Source organism: Glycine soja, chromosome 13, assembly GCF_004193775.1.
Source record: "Glycine soja cultivar W05 chromosome 13, ASM419377v2, whole genome shotgun sequence".
Taxonomy (NCBI): domain Eukaryota; kingdom Viridiplantae; phylum Streptophyta; class Magnoliopsida; order Fabales; family Fabaceae; genus Glycine; species Glycine soja.
In genome coordinates this window covers 11,500,241-11,525,099 of record NC_041014.1, presented here as the reverse complement: position 1 = coordinate 11,525,099, position 24,859 = coordinate 11,500,241, and the positions used below count along the sequence as shown (strand labels likewise).

At 37.3% G+C, this 24,859-nt stretch overlaps 1 protein-coding gene and 1 long non-coding RNA gene across 4 annotated transcripts; both read left to right on the top strand.

Moving 5' to 3' along the window:
• Nucleotides 1-1,441: 1,441 nt before the first annotated feature.
• On the top strand, nt 1,442-8,406 carry LOC114381847. 3 transcript variants are annotated; one of them, XR_003660102.1, is made up of 4 exons: nt 1,442-1,721; nt 1,858-2,431; nt 7,109-7,236; nt 7,517-8,406. It is a non-coding gene; the product is annotated as an uncharacterized LOC114381847 (long non-coding RNA). The 3 variants fall into 3 exon arrangements; XR_003660101.1 differs by lacking the exon at nt 1,442-1,721 and having other exon boundaries at nt 1,730-1,931; nt 2,022-2,431; XR_003660100.1 differs by lacking the exon at nt 1,442-1,721 and having other exon boundaries at nt 1,730-2,431.
• A 4,494-nt stretch (nt 8,407-12,900) lies between these two features.
• LOC114382580 lies at nt 12,901-14,272 on the top strand. The gene has a single exon (XM_028342104.1). It carries the CDS (start codon nt 13,038-13,040, stop codon nt 14,034-14,036), a length of 999 nt encoding a protein of 332 aa, XP_028197905.1. The 5' UTR covers nt 12,901-13,037; the 3' UTR covers nt 14,037-14,272.
• The last annotated feature ends 10,587 nt before the right edge of the window (nt 14,273-24,859 follow it).

The window sequence follows — 24,859 nt, the reverse complement described above, 5'->3', positions numbered from 1 at the left end:
GTTTTATTTGTTCCTTTATTTTTAAAACCGATTCCATTTGATATATTTTGAGGCTGTTTAAATCACTTAATTACTGTTTTAAACTATCATAAAATGTGATTTCTTGATATTATTGATTCAATTAAAATGTGATTTTTTGATATTATTGATTCAATTTAGACCCTAAAACTAAATTGAATCAATTTTAAAAATTATATTAACAAATTAAACCTAAGAAATTAAATAACTAAATTAAATATAAAAAATAAATTAGAACCAAAAACTTAAATACTTACATAAAAATAATAGTTAAATAACGTAAAAAAAAAAACACATAGCAACCCGTGTTATGCACGGGCCTCATACCATAAAAAAGAAAAAGAATAAAATGAGAATTTTTATATGAATATTTATAATATTAAGGTATTCACGTTTAATCTCTTAAATTGAGAAATTTCAGTTTTAAATACAAATTGAGAGTTAGTCTAAGATTGAGAAATTTCGGAGAAGAAAGGATAGAAACAAGAAAGCGTGTCGAGGTATAATAGACGATGGCCGAAAAATTGACTTGAATGGTTGAACCCTTTTATTTTATTTATTTAATTATTTAAATATTTCATAGTCTTTGCCTCGACGTGAACGACTTGTTGGGTTGGTCTTCGCCGTCCTTTTAATGAACAAAATCTTTGTTTTTGCCTTTTCCCAAAAACCATTCATTTACACCCAATATTACGGATTTGCCATTTTAACCTTTATTTCTCTTATCTATATACTCTTAATAAAAGAGAATCTTCAGAAAATTCCTAAAATACTCCTGTCTAAGATTGTGACAGTTATTCATTTCCTTGATTTTTTGGTCTTTTAGCCCTTTCATTTCTCACTCTCTTGCTTCTTACATGTGTCTGATTTTCCAGACTTCACTTGCTCACCTATTTTGAATATGTGTTTTGCTTTTTTTTCAACAGCAACACATGTTTTGCTTTTTTTCCAAAACAGCAACACGTCTTCTTTTTCTTAAAGCACTAAAACAGTTTTTAATTCATTCATTTCACACTTTCGTGCACTTTCTCCCCCCTATTTTGTTACCCTCTTGAGTTTCTTCCTCATTCATTGAACTTTTTGTGAATATTTTTGCATTTTTATCATATTATGTTTGCCAAGTTTTTGTTTTTGTTTTGTTTTAACGTATTTGGGAGTTTTCTAACATTTTTCCCTTCCTTAATGGTGTTTTATTTTGTCTGCAGAACAAGATGCAGGGTATCACGCGCATGGATGCTGCCCTGGACGCAATGCGTCCACTTGGATTTCGGACACAATTGATTCTACGAACGGTTAATGAGCTTCTCGATGTTGGTTAAGTCTTTTCTTAATTCATTGTGATTTTAAGTTAATTTTTGTTGTTAGGGATTGAGGGACCAAAAAGCCTAGGTTTGCATACTCTATATGATTGTCGTGCATGCACTATTTATGATGCAATGTTCTATGGAAATTGGATTAAGTGTGTGGATTTGGGCAAAGTTTTTGGTCACAATCGCGTGTTTGATGAGCTTATGTTTACCTGATTATTTTTATAGCACAGGGTGGAGGGAAAAAAACTGGTCAATACTCTAGGCATGTTACGGGCTGCAGGTATGGTATCAATCTGGCTAAAGGTATTCTGGAACATCACTCGAAAGGGATCCTAGATTCTGACAAACCAAGGAAATTGCTCGCAAATTTTCAAATTGGCAAGCTCATCATAGGTAATATACATAGGTTGCAGGTTTCTAATTAGCATTTTAGGATAACTTTTTTTTCCCATTTTTGATTAATTAAAATCATTCAGATTGATAATTCACATTTTCTGATCATGTTCATTAGGACATTTATTGGTTGCAGGTTATGTGTTTGATCAAATGTCAAGATGATATTTTTGGATATATTTTCTTATTTCTTATTGGTATATTTGAGAGGTATGGGTGTATATGCTTTCTTCTCTGCATCATGGGTCTCCTCTTTTTGTTTGTTTTATAAATACTTCTATGGGATATTGTGAACAGCAGGGAACACTCCAAATGTAGCATACGGCCATTGATATGCTGAGAAAGCTCTATTTCCAATTATCTGATTTTGTTTCATCTGTATTTGAGAATACTGTAACGGTTTTTGTTACGGCCGAATTCCCCTTTTCTGCAATTCCTAGAATTCGAGAGCTAGGACTCTCCAGAAACAAGATGAAGAAGATGAGTTTTATTCATTCTGCCCTTTTTTGATTACATAGTAATTGCTTTATATAGTATGTTCTTTGAATTGTTACTAACAGAATTGATAAATTCTGATGCTAGGGCCTAACCGAAAAGGATTCACGAAGATTCTATTCTAACAGAATTACAAGGCTCGTGGGATAATTCCCTTCTGGACCACTCTATGCCACGTCAGCTTCCTTTCCCCTTTAGACAATAAAGTCCTTCAGGTACTTTGGTTTAGTTCTTTGCCTCTGATTCCTTTCTGTTGATGGTTGCTCTGCTTGTGCCTCTGTTAATGGTGATTGTGGAACTGCATTCGTAACATTCCCCTGTGCTTCGAAAAGCACCTTGTCCTCAAGGTGGTATTCTGCTTTGAGTTCTTCCCACGATTCCCATGTAGCATCATCTGGGTGAAGGCCTGCCCATTGAACCAAAACCTTTAAGTTAGGAGTGCCCCCTGTTGAGTCCCATTTGGTGTTGAGAATCACAAGTGGTGTGATGAGGGGATCATTGCCAATCGACGATGGGGGTAACTCCACAGTGTCTCCGGTATCTGAGGGATCATGACATGGTTTGAGCAGAGAACAGTGGAAAACTGGGTGTATGCGCGAGTACGAGGGAAGTCGAAGTTGATACGCTACTGGGCCCACTTTCTGAGTAATCTGGAAAGGACCAAAGAATCTCTTGGTCAACTTAGGGTGGGAATTGCCCGTTACTGACACTTGGCGTCGTGGTCTGAGTTTAACAAATACCCAATCATCTACTTCAAACTCAACATCACGTCTGTTTCGATCAGCAAAGCGCTTCATATTATCTTGTGCCTTGAGGAGCTTCCTTCGAAGTTTCTCAAATAATTCCTCACGATTACTTAGGAAATCGTCTACTGCATCCACGCTCGAGCTCCCTGTGATGTATTGAGGAAAGGACGGAGGTGGTTTGCCGAAAGTCGCCTCATATGGAGTCATCTGCGTTCCGGAATGAATGGACGTGTTGTAAGACCATTCAGCCCACATAAGGTACCTTCCCCACGTCGTCGGTCGAGAGTGAACAAACGCTCTGAGATACTGCTCCACCACCCTGTTCATCACCTCAGTCTGCCCATCAGACTGGGGGTGATAGGACGAGCTCATACGGAGTTTCGTGCCACTTAATCTGAACAGCTCTTGCCAGAATCGGCTTAGAAACAACGGGTCACGATCAAAAACAAGACTGTGAGGCATCCCATGGAGCTTCCCTATGATTTCCATGAAGAGATGGGCAACATTGAACGCGGTGTGATGGGAAGGAAGTGAACCCAGGTGGATTCCCTTCGAGAACCTGTCCACAACCACGAGCACCACTGTGTGACCCTTGAATGCCGATAATCCTCCGATAAAATCCAACGATAAGTCTTCTGACGGTCGTACCGGCACAGATAAGGGACAAAGTAATCCCGGTGACTTCCTATGGTCATTCTTAGTTTGTTGACAATCCTTGCAAGCTAGAACAAACTTACAAACATCATCTTTCATCCCTGTCCATGTGAAGTTGTCACTAAGGCGCGCCAGTGTTTTTGTGATACCCATATGGCCCCCTGTTGGGGTTGAGTGAAATTCATGAAGGAGGGGTTCAATGAGACTGAGTGACCTTGGAAGCCAGATTCGCCCCTTTTGCATGATCCAATCCTGAACAATGATGCTATCAGGGTGTTTCTCAGGTTCTTGGTTAATTGAGGCTCGAAGAGCAATGAAGTCTGGGTGCTGGTGAAGTTGGGTCTGAAGTTCCTGCAAAAACACGAAATTTGGTGTTGTTAGCAGAAGTAATTGTCCTGGGGTTGTGTCTGGAATGCGAGATAGGGCATCTGCCGCCGCATTGGCCTTGCCGGAGCGATACTGAATTTTATAATCGTATCCTAATAATCGCGCCAAGTAGAGTTGCTGTTCGGGAGTTTGAACCACTTGGGACATTAGTTCCTTTAAACTCCGATGGTTAGTGAGTATGATGAATTGGTGGCCCAGTAGGTACTGGCGCCACTTCTTCATAGCAGATGTTATGGCGGCGAGCTCACGGACGTAAGTCGAAGCACAGAGCAACTTGGGGCAAAAAGCTTTACTGAAAAAGGCAATGGGATGATTCCCTGAGAAAGAATGGCCCCCATCCCGATTCCCGATGCATCCGTCTCCACCACAAAAGGCCGAGAGAAATCCGGCAGCCGTAAGACTGGGGCGTTGCAGATGACAGTCTTGAGTCTTTCAAAAGCTGTTTGAGCTTCCTGTGACCATCGGAACTTGTCTTTGGCCAAAAGCTGAGTGAGGGGTGCTGCAATTGAAGCATACCCCTTTATAAACCGGCGATAGAAGTCGGATAACCCAAGGAAGCCCCTTAAGGCCTTGGTCGATGATGGTGTCGGCCATTGCTGAATAGCATCGACCTTCGTCGAGACTGGTTGAACCCCAGACTAAGAGACCACGTGGCCCAAGTACTCCACCTGCTGCTGAGCGAAAGTACACTTGGATAATTTGAGGAAGAATTTTCCGGCGAGGAGGATCTGGAAAGCTTGTTCCAAGTGACTCACGTGCTCCTGAAAGGTTCTGCTATAGATTAAAATATCATCAAAGAACACGATGATGAATTTGCGTAGGTGTGGCCCAAATGTACTGTTCATCGTTGCCTGGAACGATGAAGGTGCGTTGCAGAGCCCGAAGGGCATCACACGAAATTCAAAGTGACCGTTGTGGGTCCTGAAAGCGGTCTTGGCAACATCTTCCTCCTTCATCCGGATCTGATGATACCCTTGCAATAGGTCTAGCTTCGAGAACCAACATGCACCGCCTAATTCATCTAGTAGCTCATCAATTGTCGGTATCGGAAACCTGTCCTTCACGGTGATGGCATTCAGCGCCCTGTAATCAACACAGAAACGCCAGGACCCATCACGTTTCTTCACGAGCAGAACCGGAGAAGAAAAAGGGCTCGTGCTGGGTCTGATTATCCCTTGTTGAAGCATGGTCTCGACTTGGGCCTCAATCTCGCATTTCTGAAAGTAAGGATATCTATAGGGTCTTACATTCACAGGTTCTGATTGGGGAAGGAGGTGGATGGAATGGTTAGTGGGGCGCGAAGGGGGTAGCGACGTAGGGGTCTGAAAGAGAGTGATGAAGGTAGTAAGCAAGGCATCAATCTCTGGGTAGTGTTTGGGTTGAAGGAAGCTCAGGTGGGATTAGGCTGATATGAAAATAGGCACTGGCACTTGCGGTTCGAACGATACGGCGGAGTTGTGGCGGTGTTATTTCTTGCAAGGTATCATCAGTGTCTCCTTTTAACTCCACTATGTGTCCGTCGGAAATGAATTTCATGGTGAGGTCGTTGTAATCTGTCAAGACCGAACCCAAAGACTTAAGCCACTGGACGCCGAGAACAATGTCGACATCGCACAAGGGTAATGCGTGAAGGTCCATGGTGAAGTCCTGGTTCTGAATTGTGACTGTGACCCCCGTGCATAGCTGCTGACAGAGGACCTCGTTGCCATTTCCGACCACCACGCGGAGAGGTTGCGTGGCTTGTGCCGTGAGGCCCAATGGACGGATGAGATGGGTTTGCACGAAATTGTGCATGCTCCCGCCGTCGATCAACACAACCACGGGTTGGTTAGCGACCCGGCCCACCATTCGCAAGGTTTCTGGGGCTAATTGACCCGATAGGGCGTAGAAGCTGATTTGGGCCTGGAGCGGGTCAGGGTCACTATTAGTGGCTTCTTCTTCTTCCATAGGATTGGGGTTTACGGCCGCGTCATCTGCTTCAGCGATGAGAAGGAAGAACTTGGAGGAGCACCTGTGCCCTCACGAGAACTCTCATCGCAGTTGAAGCACAGCCCCTTTTTCGCGACGCATCGCCATTTCTTCCGGTGACAAGCGTTTAAGTGGCGGAGGGGGAGGTTTAGCTGGTGGCGGCAGGAGAGCAGGAACCATTGATGGAGACACGGTGAGCGACGACCGTGGTGGCGCTGGTGGGCCAAACCTACCGCGGTTCACGTGGTGCTGGTCTGCTAGCTTTTCCTCGTGTAGACGAGCCAAGGCCGCGGCATGTGTGAGAGTGAGGGGTTGTGCAACCTGCACCTCACGACGTATCTCTGGTATTAGACCGGAGACAAAGCAGCTGAGCAGAAAAGAGTTTGGAAGCGCTATGGTTCTGTTGGCAAGGGTCTCGAATTGAGACAAGTACGTCGCGACTGTACCGGTTTGAGTAAGCTTCGAGAAGAGCCCTGTGGGGTCTTCATACTGGGACGTCGCAAATCGGCCTTCAAGAGCTTGCAAGAATCCCAGCCACGAAGAAATTTGCCCACTCCGTGACATCCATTGGAACCATGCGAGGGCAGGGCCCTCCATGGCGAAAGCAACAACGGTGAGTCGATCTGGTTCAGGAGTTGCGTGATAAGCAAAGAACTGGCTTATTTTGAACATCCAGCCGGAGGGATCTGTCCCATCAAAACGGGGGACGTCCAGTTTCATGCGAGGTAAGGGATTTGGGTTGTGAGGGGGTGTTGGGTTAGCGGAGGAAGATGAGTGAGAAGGAGTATTGTGTTGGTTGGCTTCAATGGCGGAGACTCGATTAAGAAGATCGTCGAGTTTATTTGAAACGTTGAGGTGGTTAGTGGCTAATTTGGCAATGGCTTCCTCGATTCGTTCCATGTTGGACTTAGATCGAGTGGATTCGGCCATGGACAACCTCTCAATGAAAGCACCAAAGTTGTTATGGCCGAATTCCCCTTTTCTGCAATTCCTAGAATTCGAGAGCTAGGACTCTCCAGAAACAAGATGAAGAAGATGAGTTTTATTCATTCTGCCCTTTTTTGATTACATAGTAATTGCTTTATATAGTATGTTCTCTGAATTGTTACTAACAGAATTGATAAATTCTGATGCTAGGGCCTAACCGAAAAGGATTCACGAAGATTCTATTCTAACAGAATTACAAGGCTCGTGGGATAATTCCCTTTTGGACCACTCTATGCCACGTCAGCTTCCTTTCCCCTTTAGACAATAAAGTCCTTCAGGTACTTTGGTTTAGTTCTCTGCCTCTGATTCCTTTCTGTTGATGGTTGCTCTGCTTGTGCCTCTGTTAATGGTGATTGTGGAACTGCATTCGTAACAGTTTTCTATTTTATGGTCTACAAATTCCTTTTATATTATTAATCAATCAACATGATTGTCTTTTATGGTATTTCATCATCAAATGTTTTTGGTATAGAGTTGCCTACTATGTAAGGAGGGATTCAAATTCATGAGAACAATGCACTCCATGTGGTCTTAATTTTTATTGTGTTCTCTTTACAGGCATGTCATCTGGAAAAAGTTCAGTGACAAGTTTCCAGGGATCACCTGTACCTGCAGGACTAATGGGTACAGGACTAATGGAGGGTGGTCTGATTGATGTTCAACAATTTTCACTCAAAGCTGTGCTTCTGTAAGAATTCCGTCAAGAAATAATTCACTCTCATAATATCCGGCTGCACCAATGGGGAAGGACATGCAGCAATGGTTCTTGGCATGCCAACAACAACAATCACTTTAAACAAAAAAATATATTTGTGCTGGCAATCACATGGAGTTTGGATACATTGGTTTGCAGATTCCACATCAATACAATTCACAATTTCATTGTCCATAGCTGGAGATTTAAATGTAACCACATGATGTTAAAAGCTGTGCATGCACAATAGTTCACTAATTTGTTTAAAATGTGGTATATATTGAATCAAATAAACAATTATTTCAGCATACTAGCATTATAGATTCTGCAGTATGTTCAAGTTACCCATTTATAAAATTGTAGCAAAAAGAAAATGTATTTTGAAGTTTGTATTTCATTATGGTACAAACTTTACACCTTCGAGTGCTGATCATTTCATAGCAAATGTTACATAGATCGAGAATAGAGTATGTGATTCAATGTATGATTCAGTGAGCCAAGAAGGAAGCAATAGATAGGCCAATGTTAGTATCAGCAAAAATGTTAAACACAAAATACAACATTCTGGTCAGCAGATCTTTTGAAAGTGGGAGTAAATAATTTATACACCACAAGAAATGAAAAGGAAATCCTCAGCAAAGTACATCAACTGCATCATGGTAGGTATACTAGCATCCACTTCTCATTTCTATGGCACCATTGTTGAACATCTAAGCCTTCCCAAATTTCTATTAACCTTATGCACGTTTTCCTTGAGCCAAGCTTACACGCATAATTCTTATTCCAAGTTTTTAATAGAATTGTATTTTTATGTATTTAAATTTAAAACATCTAATTAAATAAAAGATTTCGTTAATTAATTTGTTTATTCAATAGTAAATATTAAGATAGAGCGGGGTTACAAAGTTCTATAATAAAAAAGAGTAATATTTACAAGAGAAAAATTTAGTCAATTATGTTTTAAGATGAATGTAAATTAAATTTTATGAAAGTTTTCAACATAAAAATAATATAATAATAGTAATTAAATAAAAAAAATGTCTTTAAACGGAAATGTATATGAAAAGTAACAAACAAAAAGCCACTAAAAATCAATAAATGACATAACAACGAACTCAACCTATGCGAACGCACCCATTATTTAACTAAGTTCACCTATTTTTAAAATTAAGCAGATTTAGTTTTGTGGTGTTTTTCTATCTAGAATTCTAAAATTTAATTTTCTATTTAAAATCTTCACAAATTCAATTGATTATTGTCAATCTATTTCTCAAAATAGTTACAAATTAAAATTTAAATACAAAGCAAATTTGACCAAAATTGAGTTACATTAATTTTACCTCACTTTCAAAATGATTTTACATCCATTTTTTAAAAAGGCAATTTCAAGACGTGTTTGATTGTGTTTTTGTTTTTTTAATCTATTTTATACAATAATTTTAAAAATAGAGATGCTTTGATTTTTTTAGTTTTTTAGTCACCATAACATTGCATTAGTATAAAATATTAATCAATTTTATTAATGACTAATTTTTTATAAATGCATATATTTATTACTACTAAATAAGTTATTTATATTAATACAACTTAGTTTTATTTATTAATATTATCTTATTCATATATACTAATAATATTAATATTATTTTTGTTGTTGTTATTATTATTATTATTATTATTATTATTATTATTATTATTATTATTATTATTATTATTATTATTATTATTATTATTATTATTATTATTATTATTATTATTATTATTATTATTATTATTATTATTATTATTATTATTATTATTATTATTATTATTATTATTATTATTATTATTATTATTATTATTATTATTATTATTATTATTATTATTATTATTATTATTATTATTATTATTATTATTATTATTATTATTATTATTATTATTATTATTATTTATTATTATTATTATGTAAGCTCTATTCTTCTATAGTTTTTTAGTTTATTTTCTAATTAGAGAATAAATAAAAAGGATTAGGGAAGAGAATAAATTGTTGCTTTGTTGAGTGGATGTACAACCAAAGTGACTATGTGAACTTCATCCAAACTCACGAAGCTACATATATTAAAAGTATTTGATTTCTAACATTTATTATTGTGGTTCCTTAGTCCATAATTGATGTTTCCTATACCAACTTTAATGCTGAGATTCACACGGGAAACAAATCACGTCAGTGGTGCAATGAAAATTAGAAATTTTCTTTACTTTCTCTTTTTTTATTTAATTAATTAATTAATTAATTTTGTTATTATTATTATTATTATTATCATTATTATCATTATTACTATTATCATCATTATTATTATTATCATTATTATTTAGTTATTATTGTTTGTTTCATGTTTTTTCTTCCTTACTGATTTTTTCCTTTTCTTCCACTTTCTGATTTTCTTGCTTGCAAGGTTCTTTCATTGTACTTTGTTTTATGCATGTTTATTATTATTATTTTAATTTTTTTTATGGAAGGTTCAAGCTATTTAAGAGGTACTTCAACTTCAAATTTCATACTATTGTGTTATGGATTTATGTCTTCTTTCTTCATTCTTATTAATTTGTCTTTTATTTTCTTCTTTACAATTACAGTCATGCTATTATCATATTTTTTTTGTTCGCTTCTCTGATCCCTTTTCTCCACCATGAGTAGGTCAAAATAATCACGGGATTTTAAAACATTAGCGTTCCTCTCATTTTTCACTTGAATTTTTTTTTTGTGGTGAAGTGAATGACAATGAGAAAAATCCCATAGAAATGGTGGTAAGTTCTATTCTTTTGCATTGTCTTTTGAATTTAAGTTGAAGTGCAGTTAATAGAACATGAACATGGATTTGAAATTGCTAATTTTTCTCTATTATTGCATGTAATTAGAGGAAATAGTGTGGTCACTGTTGAGGTGCTTCAAATTCAAGTATTTAAATGTAAATTAACAATTGTTAAGTGACCTGACAAATGTAAATATGGAGTAATTTATATTATAATTGACATGCTGTCATATATTTATAAAAAAAACTATTTTACTTATTTGAAATTACAATTCTCAATTTAATTACATTTTTTTTTTACTTTTTAACCCTTTTAGTTTTAAACATTTATTTTGTTTATTATGTTTAAGCCTTATGAGATTCATCTTAATATAGTTTGTTAATTTTGTGATCCATGCGTATACACAGGTTTTAAATTCGCATAAACATCAACCTTTGAAGTCTCTTAATCAAGTGACTCATACGTATGCACGGGTTTCAAATTCACATGAACATCAACCTTTGAAGTTTGATTAATCAAGTGACTCAAACAATTTGACAATTGATCAACTCTATTATTTAGAACTATTTAATATGAATGTTAGTTCTTTTATCCTTTTACAATCTCTTTCTTTTTATTCTTCCATCGAGTGACTCATATGTATGCACAGGTTTTAAATTCACATGAACATTAACCTTTGAAGTTTGGTTAATCAAGTGACTCAAACAATTTGACAACTTATCAACTCTACTATTTAGAACTATTTGATATGAATGTTAGTTCTTTTATCTTTTTACAATCTCTTTCTTTTTATTCTTTTATCAAAAATCATTTAGACAAAGACCCGTGTGTACGCACGAGTTACCGACTAATTTTCCACTAAAGTTGACTTATGATGGAAATTGATATGCGGCATATATATTTTAGATACGGAATATAAATGTGTTCAGTTGATTTCTTTGACATGAATTATTTAACATTAAAATTGATAAATATTTTAATCTAATATTATAATAATTAAAAAAATATGTTATCACCAAATTTTAGATGAATAATTTGTCTTTTTTTATCACCTAGTTTTAATGCTATTTTTTATCTCCTCGATGAAATATTGTAAAAGAAACTTAAACGATCAAGTAAATTAAGTTGGAGATATTATTTTTAATATAGTATTGATAATAAAGTTTGAATCTAGGACTTTATATAAGATATTCTAATTTGACAATTTCTACTAGTAGGTCGATTTTGGTGGTTTTTTAAATTAAGCTAAGTTATTGATAGAAAAATTGATTTTTTTTTATTTAAAGAAACTCTCCTAGTAGATCTCATAGAGGAAACAATTAAAAAAAAACAGGAAGGATATATAAAATCTCAAATTTGTATGCTTATAAGTCAAGTCACATAAATAATATTAATTTGAGGACATTTAAATTTTATTTTAAAAGGATTAATAAAGGCAAATTTAAGTATATATTTTGATATATTTTACATATTCATCTTCTCTTACCATTTTGTCTATTACATCTTTTCTTTTTCTTTTTCTTTTTTATTGAAAGAAACGCATTAGCCTTTAAGGAGTATTCCCTTTCCTTTTCTTATGCTACGGAGTTGCACATGACTCCAAAGTCATATTACTACCTAACTCGAACTTAAATTAGTATTAGAAAAAAAAATATTAAATTTTAGTTAAGAAAGGAAATTAATTCAATCAAATCTTGCCAAATACCTATCTTTATGGCTTCCGCCCAGGATTTTCACGAACATATGACCTAACTAAGCAAAAAAACAAAAGCGGTATAATCTAGAAAAAGAGTAATGGTAAAAGAGTTTCATAACTAATATTTTAGATAAAATAATGTTATTTTTTAACAATTAATGATGAAGTATATGAATCTTCTCCTGCCACTCCAACAACAAAATATAGAACGGAGAAAATAGAAGAAAAATAAATTAAAATTAGAATAAGAAAAACAAAGGAATAGAAAGACAGAGAGACTGAATATGGTCAGAATGCCAGAGTCTCATAGAGAATCTGAATCTATTGTTAAATATTTTTTTATTAATATTGATAAAAATTAAATATAGTCATTTGCATTATTATTTTTAAAAAAATACGCATTTAGGCACAAAATTAAATCAAAGAATTTTCTTTTTCGTTGCCACATTAGTTTGAAATATCCTGTCAATTATTTTAATAGGAGAACCTAACATATTATTTTAATTAGATCTCCTCTTACAATTACATTATTTTTCTATCTACAAACTCCAAATTCAAGATGTTATTTAATGATTCTAAATCTAATTCTACTAAAATCAATGACATGCTCTTAATTTGTTGTAGAAATGGTAAGATATATATTAGTCATTATTTATGAGCCAAGAGGAAAGAAAAAGTAGTGATTTGACTTTTCAACAAAGGCAATTCATTTGAAAACTAAGGGCAATGTGTTGCATTCAAGTCCGAAGTCATATTTTATTTGCTATAAACCTTTGACACATTCATTGATCCTCTTTCCAACACAACCTCCTCGTTGCTCATCTTCACCGAACCAACCACCTCAACAATTTTCCAAACCAAAACCTCAATAGAGAGAAACAAATTTTTCAGAGGCCATCATGGACAGAGAACAAGAAGAGATGCAATTTCTTGGGTTCTTTGACATATACAAAGAAGCCTCTAAGATCATACTTTCATGGAGGAAAATCTTCACCCAAATCACCTCAACACTAATCCTGCCTCTCTCCTTCATCTTCCTAATCCACATGGAAATCTCCAACCTCCTTTTCAGGAAGATCCTCATCAACGAAATAGTCATGGACGAAACAAGGCGTAACACACCCCAATACAACAAGCTTGACCGCATGATCTCTTCTGAATTGATCACTCTTGTGCTCTTCAAAATCGCATACTTCACTCTTCTTCTCATATTCTCTCTCCTTTCTACCTCGGCAGTAGTCTACACCATCGCATCAATCTACACCGCAAAAGAAGTGACATTCAAGAGGGTCATGAGTGTTGTCCCTAAGGTGTGGAAAAGGTTAATGTTGACCTTTCTATGTGCCTTTGCTGCTTTTTTCATTTACAATATCGTGACCATGTTGGTTATGTTCTTGTCAATAGTCACAATAGGGATAAGTAGTGGTGGGGTTGTGGTTTTGGTTTTGATAACGGTTTTGTACTTCATTGGGTTTGTGTACCTCACCGTGGTGTGGCAGCTAGCAAGTGTTGTGACCGTGTTGGAGGACTCGTGGGGGATTCGAGCCATGGCCAAGAGCAAGGAGTTGATAAAGGGGAAGATGGTTTTATCCATATTCGTCTTTTTCACCCTTGTGGCTTCTTTTGTTTCCATTAGGGTTTTGTTCAAGGTGATGGTGGTTGATGGATGGAGGGTGAGTTCTGTGGACAAAACAGCATATGGGGTTCTCTGTTTCTTGCTCTTGTCTTGTTTGTTCCTCTTTGGGCTTGTTCTTCAAACTGTGCTCTACTTTGTTTGCAAGTCCTATCACCATGAGAATATTGACAAATCGGCTTTGGCAGATCATCTTGAAGGGTATAGAGGAGAGTATGTTCCATTGACAGCTAAGGATGTTCAGCTGGAGCAATACCAAGTTTGATTAATAATTTATAATATAGCTTGGATAAATTATATTGGTGATGTGGTTAATTATATCTGCTATGGTTTCTTGATGTCATGAGAAATATCTTTTGTGTGTGAAATTAAGGCAGGTATGATGATGTGAATTTGATTACTCCATCTCTATATGATTATGTATTTAATTTACTGTTTGAAAATAGGAATCTTTTGCAAAGGTATTAATTAATGCTATGAGATGAGTTTATTATTTCATCAGTTTTTGAGTTTGCGTGTGTATGAACGTTATGGTAAACAGTATCAATCAGCGAATTAAATTTAGCTTAGAGTATGAGGCAGAGAAAAAATAGAATCATGTGTTGATTAAAAGTCGCATTCATTGTTCCTTAATTAGCAAGTGGATGAAGTTTCATAGGTTACGTCTACGAAGGAGAAGGATAAGTTTAGTCTCAAAATTAATCCGATGTGACAGCAGAAAATTAAGAACATACGGTTAGATGGTAAGAGCTATAATCTGAATTGTAATTTCGTCTAATGAAGTTATTCAAACTCAAATCTCACGACAAGCATGTGCCACAAAAAAATTGGGACTATTCCAAGATATTAAAAGAAAAGAAAAAATTTTCTATATATTAGGCCAGAGGTAATTGGAAATCTCAAATCTTAAACGTAGTGATAGCACCGGAAGCAAGCTATACTTCCTAATTTGAGAGAAATGTTGGCTTTCGGCTTAAAAGGTAATTAAATTCATGAAAGCACTATTCTTCTTTATGAGTTTGTAACTGTCACTACAAGCAAATTTGTTATTGCTGAAGGTAATAACAATTTACCTTTTTTTCAATGAAGAAAGATAAACAATTTACTACTATAATTGAAAAAGGAAAACACAATTGTATTTGGATTTAAACATGGATTATCAATGACCTTGTTGGCAACCGAAATTTAAATTTTCGGTAACTAATAATAGAAGATGATTGAAGCCCAAGGAAAGGGATAGCAATTGGGGGCAGGAATTGTTATGAAATCCGTTTATTATTTCGGAGGCCTTGAAAATGAATTAAATCTATTTATTTTTAATTAAAGGCTGCGGAAACAATGGAGACCAGGTCAAGGAAAGCATGAACATGACAGTTGAAATAGAGGCTGAAAAACAAGGGATTTGAAAAACAATGAAGGTCATGTACTTTTTTTTTTATTCATAGTACTTGAACACGGTACTAAGGAATTTACCTCATTCATTCATTCTGCTCTGTCAATTAAACTAGACTCTCGTTAATATCATGGACTTAAACCTCCAAGTTATGATTCGGTAGGTTGAAGGTTGTTGTAGATAATTTTTCCTATAAATACTTGTTATGTAGGAATTCAAAAATGACTTTTGACTTAAATTGAAATCAAATTATCTTATTTTTATGCATTTTTTTATTTCACTTATTGTTTTATTGCTTTTTTCAATTTTTTTTTTCCATTTCATCTACATTAAGCATTTTTGGAAGTAACTTAGGAACTCATTATTGAGGAGCATATTTCCCTCCTCAATACCAATCACTTGAATCTATTTTGGAATCATGTTGAAGTAGTTAATCAACTCAATTGGTTGATTTTCACGCGACAATAGAATTGGCACGTCCAGTGGAACCTTAGTAGGTGAATTGATTGCCAAATTCAAAATAAAGGTTTTGGTCAAATTGGCCTATGCATTTGCGCTTTGGTAAAACTACAAGGGAGCTTTTGGTAGTGGAGAAGTTTGTTTCATACCTAAAAATTATGACTCCTAGGAATGATGTTTCCTGAGAATGAATAAAATTTGTTTGGTTGGCCATTGTGAATATTTAGATAATTTTCTTGCGAATCAAAGAGTTACCCAATATTATTACTAGTTATCTTAATTTAATAAAAGTAAGAAGACATATTTTTACTATACTAAAAGAAAAATTAACTTGGGAAAGTAAGATTCCTACCTCCCCACATGGGAAAGTTTTCATGGGAAACCAGTTAAAAAACATTCTTGAGAAACATTGTTTCTGAGGACTATTATTTTTTTAAAATAGATATCAAACATGGGAAACTAGGATTCTCAACCAAAGATTCCCAAGAAACTAAAAGTTTTTACCCTGCCAAACGCCCCACAAGATATATGGAACCAACTTGGAAAAAGGTGTGCAATAGAAAAACCATCGAATCCATCACACTCAATGTGCATGCATCCATGATGTTGGCAATACAATCAACCCCGGTGTCAAGTGTGTCTAGTTTGCTTGTTGTTTTTGCTACCAGTCGATGCCATGAAGGTAGGAATAAAGGGGTCTACTATAATGACTATGTCATTCATTAGGCAACAAATTGATTTAGGGATAGATGATATTATGTACTAGGTGTTTGAACAACTTGTCAATATTGAAAAGCCTATGGTCCATAATGAGTATCATAATGTGAAGGAGTTTGACAATGGATTATCAAGATCGTATGGGAGTTCAACAACATCATTTACCTAGGGATGGAATGTACAGTCGAATTAGGGTGTGGGGCAAAGTTATGAAGTCCAGCAAGCTTCCACAACAAGAGTTTCACAGTTCAATTCAACTTAATGTGATTCAGCCAAGTGCAATTCTAGTAAGATCACCAATTAGGGTCTAACTAAGTCCATTTCAGGCAATTTCACTTTCTCTTGGGCAAGATAACCCTATTCAGGCTGCATCTATTGGGATGGTTCACTACTACAAAAAGCAGTTTTAACATCGACAGATTAACATCGGTTTTTGACAAAACCGATGTTAACATAAATGTGGTGGCATAATTGTAAATAATGTGTATCGTTAACATTGGTTTTCTACAAAACCAATGCTAACGTATGATCCGTTAACACCGGTTTTTTTGAATAAAACCGATGTTAACGTTAACATCAATTTGTTAACATCAATTTTTTATTCAAAACCGATGTTGAAATTATATTTGACGCGGCCTATTTTGCTCACGTTCTCTTCTTCTCCGTGTATTCTCTCTCGCTCTCTTCTTCTCCGTTAACATCAAAGGTTGTTGCTCTCCATTGTGCTGAAGACCGTGATAGGTATGCTTCGTTTCGTCTACCTGTGTTGTTCTATTGAATAGCTAGGGCTGTTTCTGGAACCTTTGGTTAACCTAAGTACCTTTTTTGGTTTCTGAGACCCATTGTCGCTACCATTGAATAGCTGAGTCTCGCTGCCATTGTCGGTGTTGGGTTCGAGGTAAGCTTCATGTCTTCATTGTAACTTTGTGTTTCCATGTACATGCTCTTTGTGCTCACTTCTGTCTGAAACATGTTTATGTTCCCATTGTAATTTGTTCTTATGAAAACTAGTTGGTTATAGATTGTTAGTTAGTTTGTTAATTAGTTACTACTACTAGGGTTTGGAATGCAACTAGTTGGTTATAAATTAGCTAGATTATTGATTACAGTGTCAAAGCTAAAATAAAAGATATACGGACCATGTTTTGGAGTTGAAGGCTTAGATCTCTGGACACCCAAAGAAATTCAACTATGCACAAGTTGTGATTACATTGGCCATAGTGCCAGGAGATGGCTTCACTCCAAATTTCAAACATTCTAAATGCAATGTCAATTTTCCCACCTTTTAAGTACATTACAATCAATGATGTTTCAACATGTGCATCCAAGTAAAAAGTAGCTCTTAAAATCTGCCCATGCAAGCACCTTCCCAATTTCAACTCAACCCTTGATGCAGCCATAGATAAAATAGACCCAAAAGTTTGTGGGTTACAACTTTTAAGGAACAACTTTTAATTTTATCCCCTCCCAACTGTGAAGGAACAACTTTTAAGGATGAGCCACAAAACTCATGTCCATCTAGCTTAGCAGCTCTTTTGACAACATTTGGGGACATAAATGTTATCCTGCCCCACTTATCCCTATCTTCATCCCTCATATTGCCTGTGAATTTGTGCACAGCACAGATGCAACCAGAGGTATTCTTCTCAAAAAAACATCAAGAGCTCCTTGTCATCAATTTCATTTACGTTTGGATGACACACATCAACACTCAAGGAATGTTTCTCAAGTTCCAAATGTTTTATCTCAGCACTAGACCCAAACAAAGCTACAGGTGGAGAGAAACCAAAACTATGATTCAAAAACTTATCCATACATTCAGTGCATAACCACTTTCTCTCTTATTCTAGAACATCATTAACCAACCCAAGGGCTATATCCATATAATTTGAAGAGGCATATAAGTGGATTTCATTATTGTCAACATTCACTTCAATGAAGCAGCCGGAGTACATGGCTACATTCTCAGCAGGTGAGGACAGTATTACCCTTTTCAAATTCTTATCATGATTAGAAGGCATACAAGTGTCCCAACGCCAGTAACTCGGAGTAACAATGTCATGTTAATGCTCAAGGAAAGTTTCTAACTCCAAAATTGTGTCTTGGCACCTCCTCATGGATTTGGCATTGATATTGTTTTCCCAACACCATTTGTTCTTCCTTTCTCGAGGCAAAGCTTCCCATTCCTTGTACACAGAGAGAAGAGTAAAGAGGTCACCATCACAATGGCAAAATTGCACTTTAAGACCATCAAATCTTTGTTTATCAAATTCACTGCCAACTCTGCAAAAGATGCTACTAGCATTGGCCATCACAGTAGCAAGGATGATACCTTCCTTACCCAAACCATGTTTGAAACAACCAAGAATAAGTTTACCCAGCCTAGGTTCAATTCCCATTCTTACCAAGCACCAACCTTCAGAAGTTAAATCATGAACATCATAGTTGAGTTCAATGGCTCGTAATTGAATTAGATTTTTGATTGCCATATCTATGGAGCTAGGACTTGGAGCATCCACAAAATCAAAACCTAGCACATCTTTCACTCCTAAAGCAAGGATCCTCAGAACTGCTACACCAAGATGAACTCTCCGAATCTCCGACTCTTGATTTAGGTCCATAGACTGATAATCAACTTTCGTGTACAACCTATAGCACACACCAGGTCCTAGACATTTATGAGATATATTCATTGAGAATCAACAACCTCAACCCGATCATACTCATGCCTATGTCTCTCAACCTATGGGGGAAACACATGAAGCTCCCTAAGACCATACTCATGCCTATGTCTCTCAACCTTGTATCTATTACCTTCAGCATCGACCACCATCACAACCCTTACATTTTGTGATGGAAGGAGGACCTCTTGTTATAGTTGAAAAGAAAAAAAAATTGATCATATAGAGGAGAGGCTGAGGGGCATTGAAGGAGGAGGAAATTATGGCTTTGCTGACATGACAAAATTATGCTTGGTACCCAACGTGGTTATTCCTCTGAAGTTCAAGGTGCCAGAATTTGATAAGTACAAAGGAACCACTTGCCCAAAGAATCACCCAAAAATGTATTGTAGGAAGATGGGAGCATATGCAAAATATGAAAAATTATTGATGCATTTCTTCCAAGAGAGTATTGCTAGGGCAGCTATTACCTGGTATACTAACCTGGAACCTTCCCGGATCCGCTCTCGGAAGGACCTAATGGATGCCTTCATTAGGTAGTATCAGTATAACTTTGATATGACTCCAGATAGAATGCAACTACAAAACATGTGCAAGAGAGACAATGAATCTTTCAAAGAATATGCTCAAAGGTGGAGAGATCTGGCAGCTCAAGTAATGTCCCCGATGAAGGAGAGAAAGATGATAACAATGATAATGGACACACTGTCGATGTTCTACTATGAGAAAATGATAGGTTACATGCCTTCGAGTTTTGCAGATATAGTGTTTGCTGGCAAGAGAATTGAAGCACGTTTGAGGAAAGGAAAATTTAATTATGTTGCTTTTGGGAATCCTGGTAATGGAGGGCCCGGGAGGAGTAGTGAAAGGAAGAAGGAGGGAGAACCTCATGTTATGCCTGCACTTCTCGCGTGGCCAACCTTTCCATTAGTCCATTATAATCCCATGTACCAATATCCTTCCCAACAATATCACTACCTAGCCAATATCAGTCCTACCCATTACCCACCACCCTACCAGCCAAGAACACCCAATCATCCACAAAGTCCATCCCTAAATCGGCCACAAAATCCACCTGTTGCACATCCAAGACCAAACAGCACCCCTAATACCAACCAAAACACCAATCAGGGAAGAAATTTCCCAGAAAATAAGCTTGTAGAATTCACCCCAATTCCAATGTCATATGCTGACTTACTCTCGTATTTGCTCAATAATGCAATGGTAGCCATAAGCCCAACAAAGATCCCTCAACCCCCATTTCCCTGAGGATGCAACTCGAATGTGACATGTGCTTATCATGGGGGAGTTCCGGGGCATTCCATTCAGCATTGTATGACCCTGAAACATAAGGTGCAAAGTTTGATTCATGCAGTCAAGCTGAGATTTGAGGAGGAGAATTGCTTGTGAATTCTAATGTCGTCAAGCAATACTATGCATGATGCTTGGGGCAATTTGAAGGTTGTTGTTAGAAATCTCCAATGACTCATTAGGATTTTCAGGTTTATGCTATAACTGTAAACAACAATCACAATGCTAATAACATGGATGAATTTGATGTCGTTGTCTCATTCTCTCACAATTACATCTTTGCATATTTATTTAACTTTCACTAGAATATGAATGTACATCGTTGGTTTGTTTACTCAAGTGACTTGCGCTCCTGAGTTGATCTCCAAGTCTGCTCAATCAAAAATTACACGTTCTACACGTTTGGTGGAGGTCCCTAAGCGACGAGTAAAGTTGAATAAACATTTGATTTCATGTTGTTAGTGCTTAGCTTTACTGAGTTTTAAAAGATTGGCTAAAATTTTGTTAAAACATAAGCACTTAGACAATGAAGGAAAGCTGGAGTTGCTGCACATGATGTCCAACGTTATGTCAAGGAATCAGATTGGGCTGCACAATGCACAAGGCAAGATAAAATGTCAAATGAAGAATTGAAGCTGCAGGATCCACGATGTCGGATACGATGTCCAGGACATCCTGCCCGAAAATACTGGACACATAAATCTGTTATATCTTTAACAGATTAATGTGCAGTTAGCAACAGATTTGGCGATCTATCTTTAGGAACGAATTAAAAGATAATTAAAGTTCGAATTACAAACTTGAATAGTTCGTTCAGGGATTAAAGATTAAAGATAAAAACTAAAAGATCAAACTTTATCTTTTAGATCTTTAAGTGCAGATTTTCAGGAGAATGATAGATCTTATCCAGCGCAAGTTGTTGCAGCCCAGATACGCACACTGCTATATAAACATGAAGGCTGCACGAGTTTTTCACCAAGTCCGAGATTGAAGAGTTATTTTGTGAGTTTTTGGGACTTGAGTGTTTTGTGAGCCACCTTGATGTTACCCTAACATCAAGTGTTGGACCTGAGTGTGTAGAGTTGATCTCTATTGTTCAGAGAGCAATCTCTGGTGTGTCTTTGATTTATTTGTAAACACGGGAGAGTGATTGAGAGGGAGTGAGAGGGGTTCTCATATCTAAGAGTGGCTCTTAGGTAGAAGTTGCACGGGTAGTGGTTAGGTGAGAAGGTTGTATACAGTGGCTGTTAGATCTTCGAACTAATACTATTTTAGTGGATTTCCTTCCTGGCTTGGTAGCCCCCAGATGTAGGTGACGTTGCACCGAACTAGGTTAACAATTCTCTTGTGTTATTTACTTGTTTAATCTGTTCATACGGTCATATACAATCTGCATGTTCTGAAGCGCGATGTCGTGACATCCTGTACGACATCTGTCCCCAGTATCAGAATTTCAATTGGTATCAGAGCAGGCACTCTAAATCACTGAGTGAGATCTAGGGAGATAAATTCTGATGAACATGGAGAAAGAAGGAGGACCAGTGAACAGACCACCGATTCTGGATGGAACCAACTATGAATACTGGAAAGCAAGGATGGTGGCCTTCCTTAAATCACTGGATAGCAGAACCTGGAAAGCTGTCATCAAAGGCTGGGAACATCCCAAGATGCTGAACACAGAAGGAAAGCTCACTGATGAATTAAAGCCAGAAGAAGACTGGACAAAAGAAGAAGACGAATTGGCACTTGGAAACTCCAAAGCCTTGAATGCCCTATTCAATGGAGTTGACAAGAATATCTTCAGATTGATCAACACATGCACAGTTGCCAAGGATGCATGGGAGATTCTGAAAACCACTCATGAAGGAACCTCCAAAGTGAAGATGTCCAGATTGCAACTATTGGCTACAAAATTCGAAAATCTGAAAATGAAGGAGGAAGAATGCATTCATGACTTCCACATGAACATTCTTGAAATTGCCAATGCTTGCACTGCCTTGGGAGAAAGGATGACAGATGAAAAGCTGGTGAGAAAGATCCTCAGATCTTTGCCTAAGAGATTTGACATGAAAGTCACTGCAATAGAGGAGGCCCAAGACATTTGCAACATGAGAGTAGATGAACTCATTGGTTCCCTTCAAACCTTTGAGCTGGGACTCTCGGATAGGACTGAAAAGAAGAGCAAGAGCCTGGCGTTCGTGTCCAATGATGAAGGAGAAGAAGATGAGTATGACCTGGATACTGATGAAGGTCTGACTAACGCAGTTGTGCTCCTTGGAAAACAGTTCAACAAAGTGCTGAAAAGAATGGACAGGAGGCAGAAACCACATGTCCGGAACATCCCTTTCGACATCAGGAAAGGTAGTGAACACCAGAAGATGTCAGATGAAAAGCCCAGCAAAGGAATTCAATGCCATGGGTGTGAAGGCTATGGACACATCAAAGCTGAATGTCCCACCCATCTCAAGAAGCAGAGGAAAGGACTTTCTGTATGTCGGTCTGATGATACAGAGAGTGAACAAGAAAGTGATTCTGACAGAGATGTGAATGCACTCACTGGGAGATTTGAATCTGATGAAGATTCAAGTGATATTGATATTGAAATCACTTTTGATGAGCTTGCTATATCCTATAGAGAACTATGCATCAAAAGTGAGAAGATTCTTCAGCAAGAAGCACAACTGAAGAAGGTCATTGCAAATCTGGAGGCTGAGAAGGAGGCACATGAAGAGGAAATCTCTGAGCTTAAAGGAGAAATTGGTTTTCTGAACTCTAAACTGGAAAACATGACAAAATCAATAAAGATGCTGAATAAAGGCTCAGATATGCTTGATGAGGTGCTACAGCTTGGAAAGAATGTTGGAAACCAAAGAGGACTTGGATTTAATCATAAATCTGCTGGCAGATCAACCATGACAGAATTTGTTCCTGCCAAAAACAGCATTGGAGCCTCGATGTCACAACATCGGTCTCGACATCATGGAACGCAGCAGAAAAAGAGCAACAGAAAGAAGTGGAGGTGTCACTACTGTGGCAAGTATGGTCACATAAAGCCTTTTTGTTATCATATACATGGCCATCCGCGTCATGGAACTCAAAATAGCAGCAGCGGAAGAAAGATGGTGTGGGTTCCAAAACACAAGATTGTTAGTCTTGTTGTTCATACTTCACTTAGAGCATCAGCTAAGGAAGATTGGTACCTAGATAGCGGCTGTTCCAGACACATGACAGGAGTTAAAGAATTCCTGGTGAACATTGAACCTTGCTCCACTAGCTATGTGACATTTGGAGATGGCTCTAAAGGAAAGATCACTGGAATGGGAAAGCTAGTCCATGATGGACTTCCTAGTCTGAACAAAGTACTGCTGGTGAAGGGACTGACTGCAAACTTGATCAGCATCAGTCAGTTGTGTGATGAAGGATTCAATGTAAACTTCACAAAGTCAGAATGCTTGGTGACAAATGAGAAGAATGAAGTTCTAATGAAGGGCAGCAGATCAAAGGACAACTGCTACCTATGGACACCTCAAGAAACCAGTTACTCCTCCACATGTCCATCCTCCAAGGAAGATGAAGTCAAAATATGGCATCAAAGATTTGGACATCTGCACTTAAGAGGCATGAAGAATATCATTGACAAAGGTGCTGTTAGAGGCATTCCCAATCTGAAAATAGAAGAAGGCAGAATCTGTGGTGAATGTCAGATTGGAAAGCAAGTCAAGATGTCCCACCAGAAGCTTCAACATCAGACCACTTCCAGGGTGCTGGAACTACTTCACATGGACTTGATGGGGCCTATGCAAGTTGAAAGCCTTGGAGGAAAGAGGTATGCCTATGTTGTTGTGGATGATTTCTCCAGATTTACCTGGGTCAACTTTATCAGAGAGAAATCAGACACCTTTGAAGTATTCAAAGAGTTAAGTCTAAGACTTCAAAGAGAAAAAGACTGTGTCATCAAGAGAATTAGGAGTGACCATGGCAGAGAGTTTGAAAACAGCAAGTTTACTGAATTCTGCACATCTGAAGGCATCACTCATGAGTTCTCTGCAGCCATTACACCACAACAAAATGGCATAGTTGAAAGGAAAAACAGGACTTTGCAAGAAGCTGCTAGGGTCATGCTTCATGCCAAAGAACTTCCCTATAATCTCTGGGCTGAAGCCATGAACACAACATGCTATATCCACAACAGAGTCACACTTAGAAGAGGGACTCCAACCACACTGTATGAAATCTGGAAAGGGAGGAAGCCAACTGTCAAGCACTTCCACATCTTTGGAAGTCCATGTTACATTTTGGCAGATAGAGAGCAAAGGAGAAAGATGGATCCCAAGAGTGATGCAGGAATATTCTTGGGATACTCTACAAACAGCAGAGCATATAGAGTATTCAATTCCAGAACCAGAACTGTGATGGAATCCATCAATGTGGTTGTTGATGATCTAACTCCAGCAAGAAAGAAGGATGTCGAAGAAGATGTCAGAACATCGGGAGACAATGTAGCAGATACAGCTAAAAGTGCAGAAA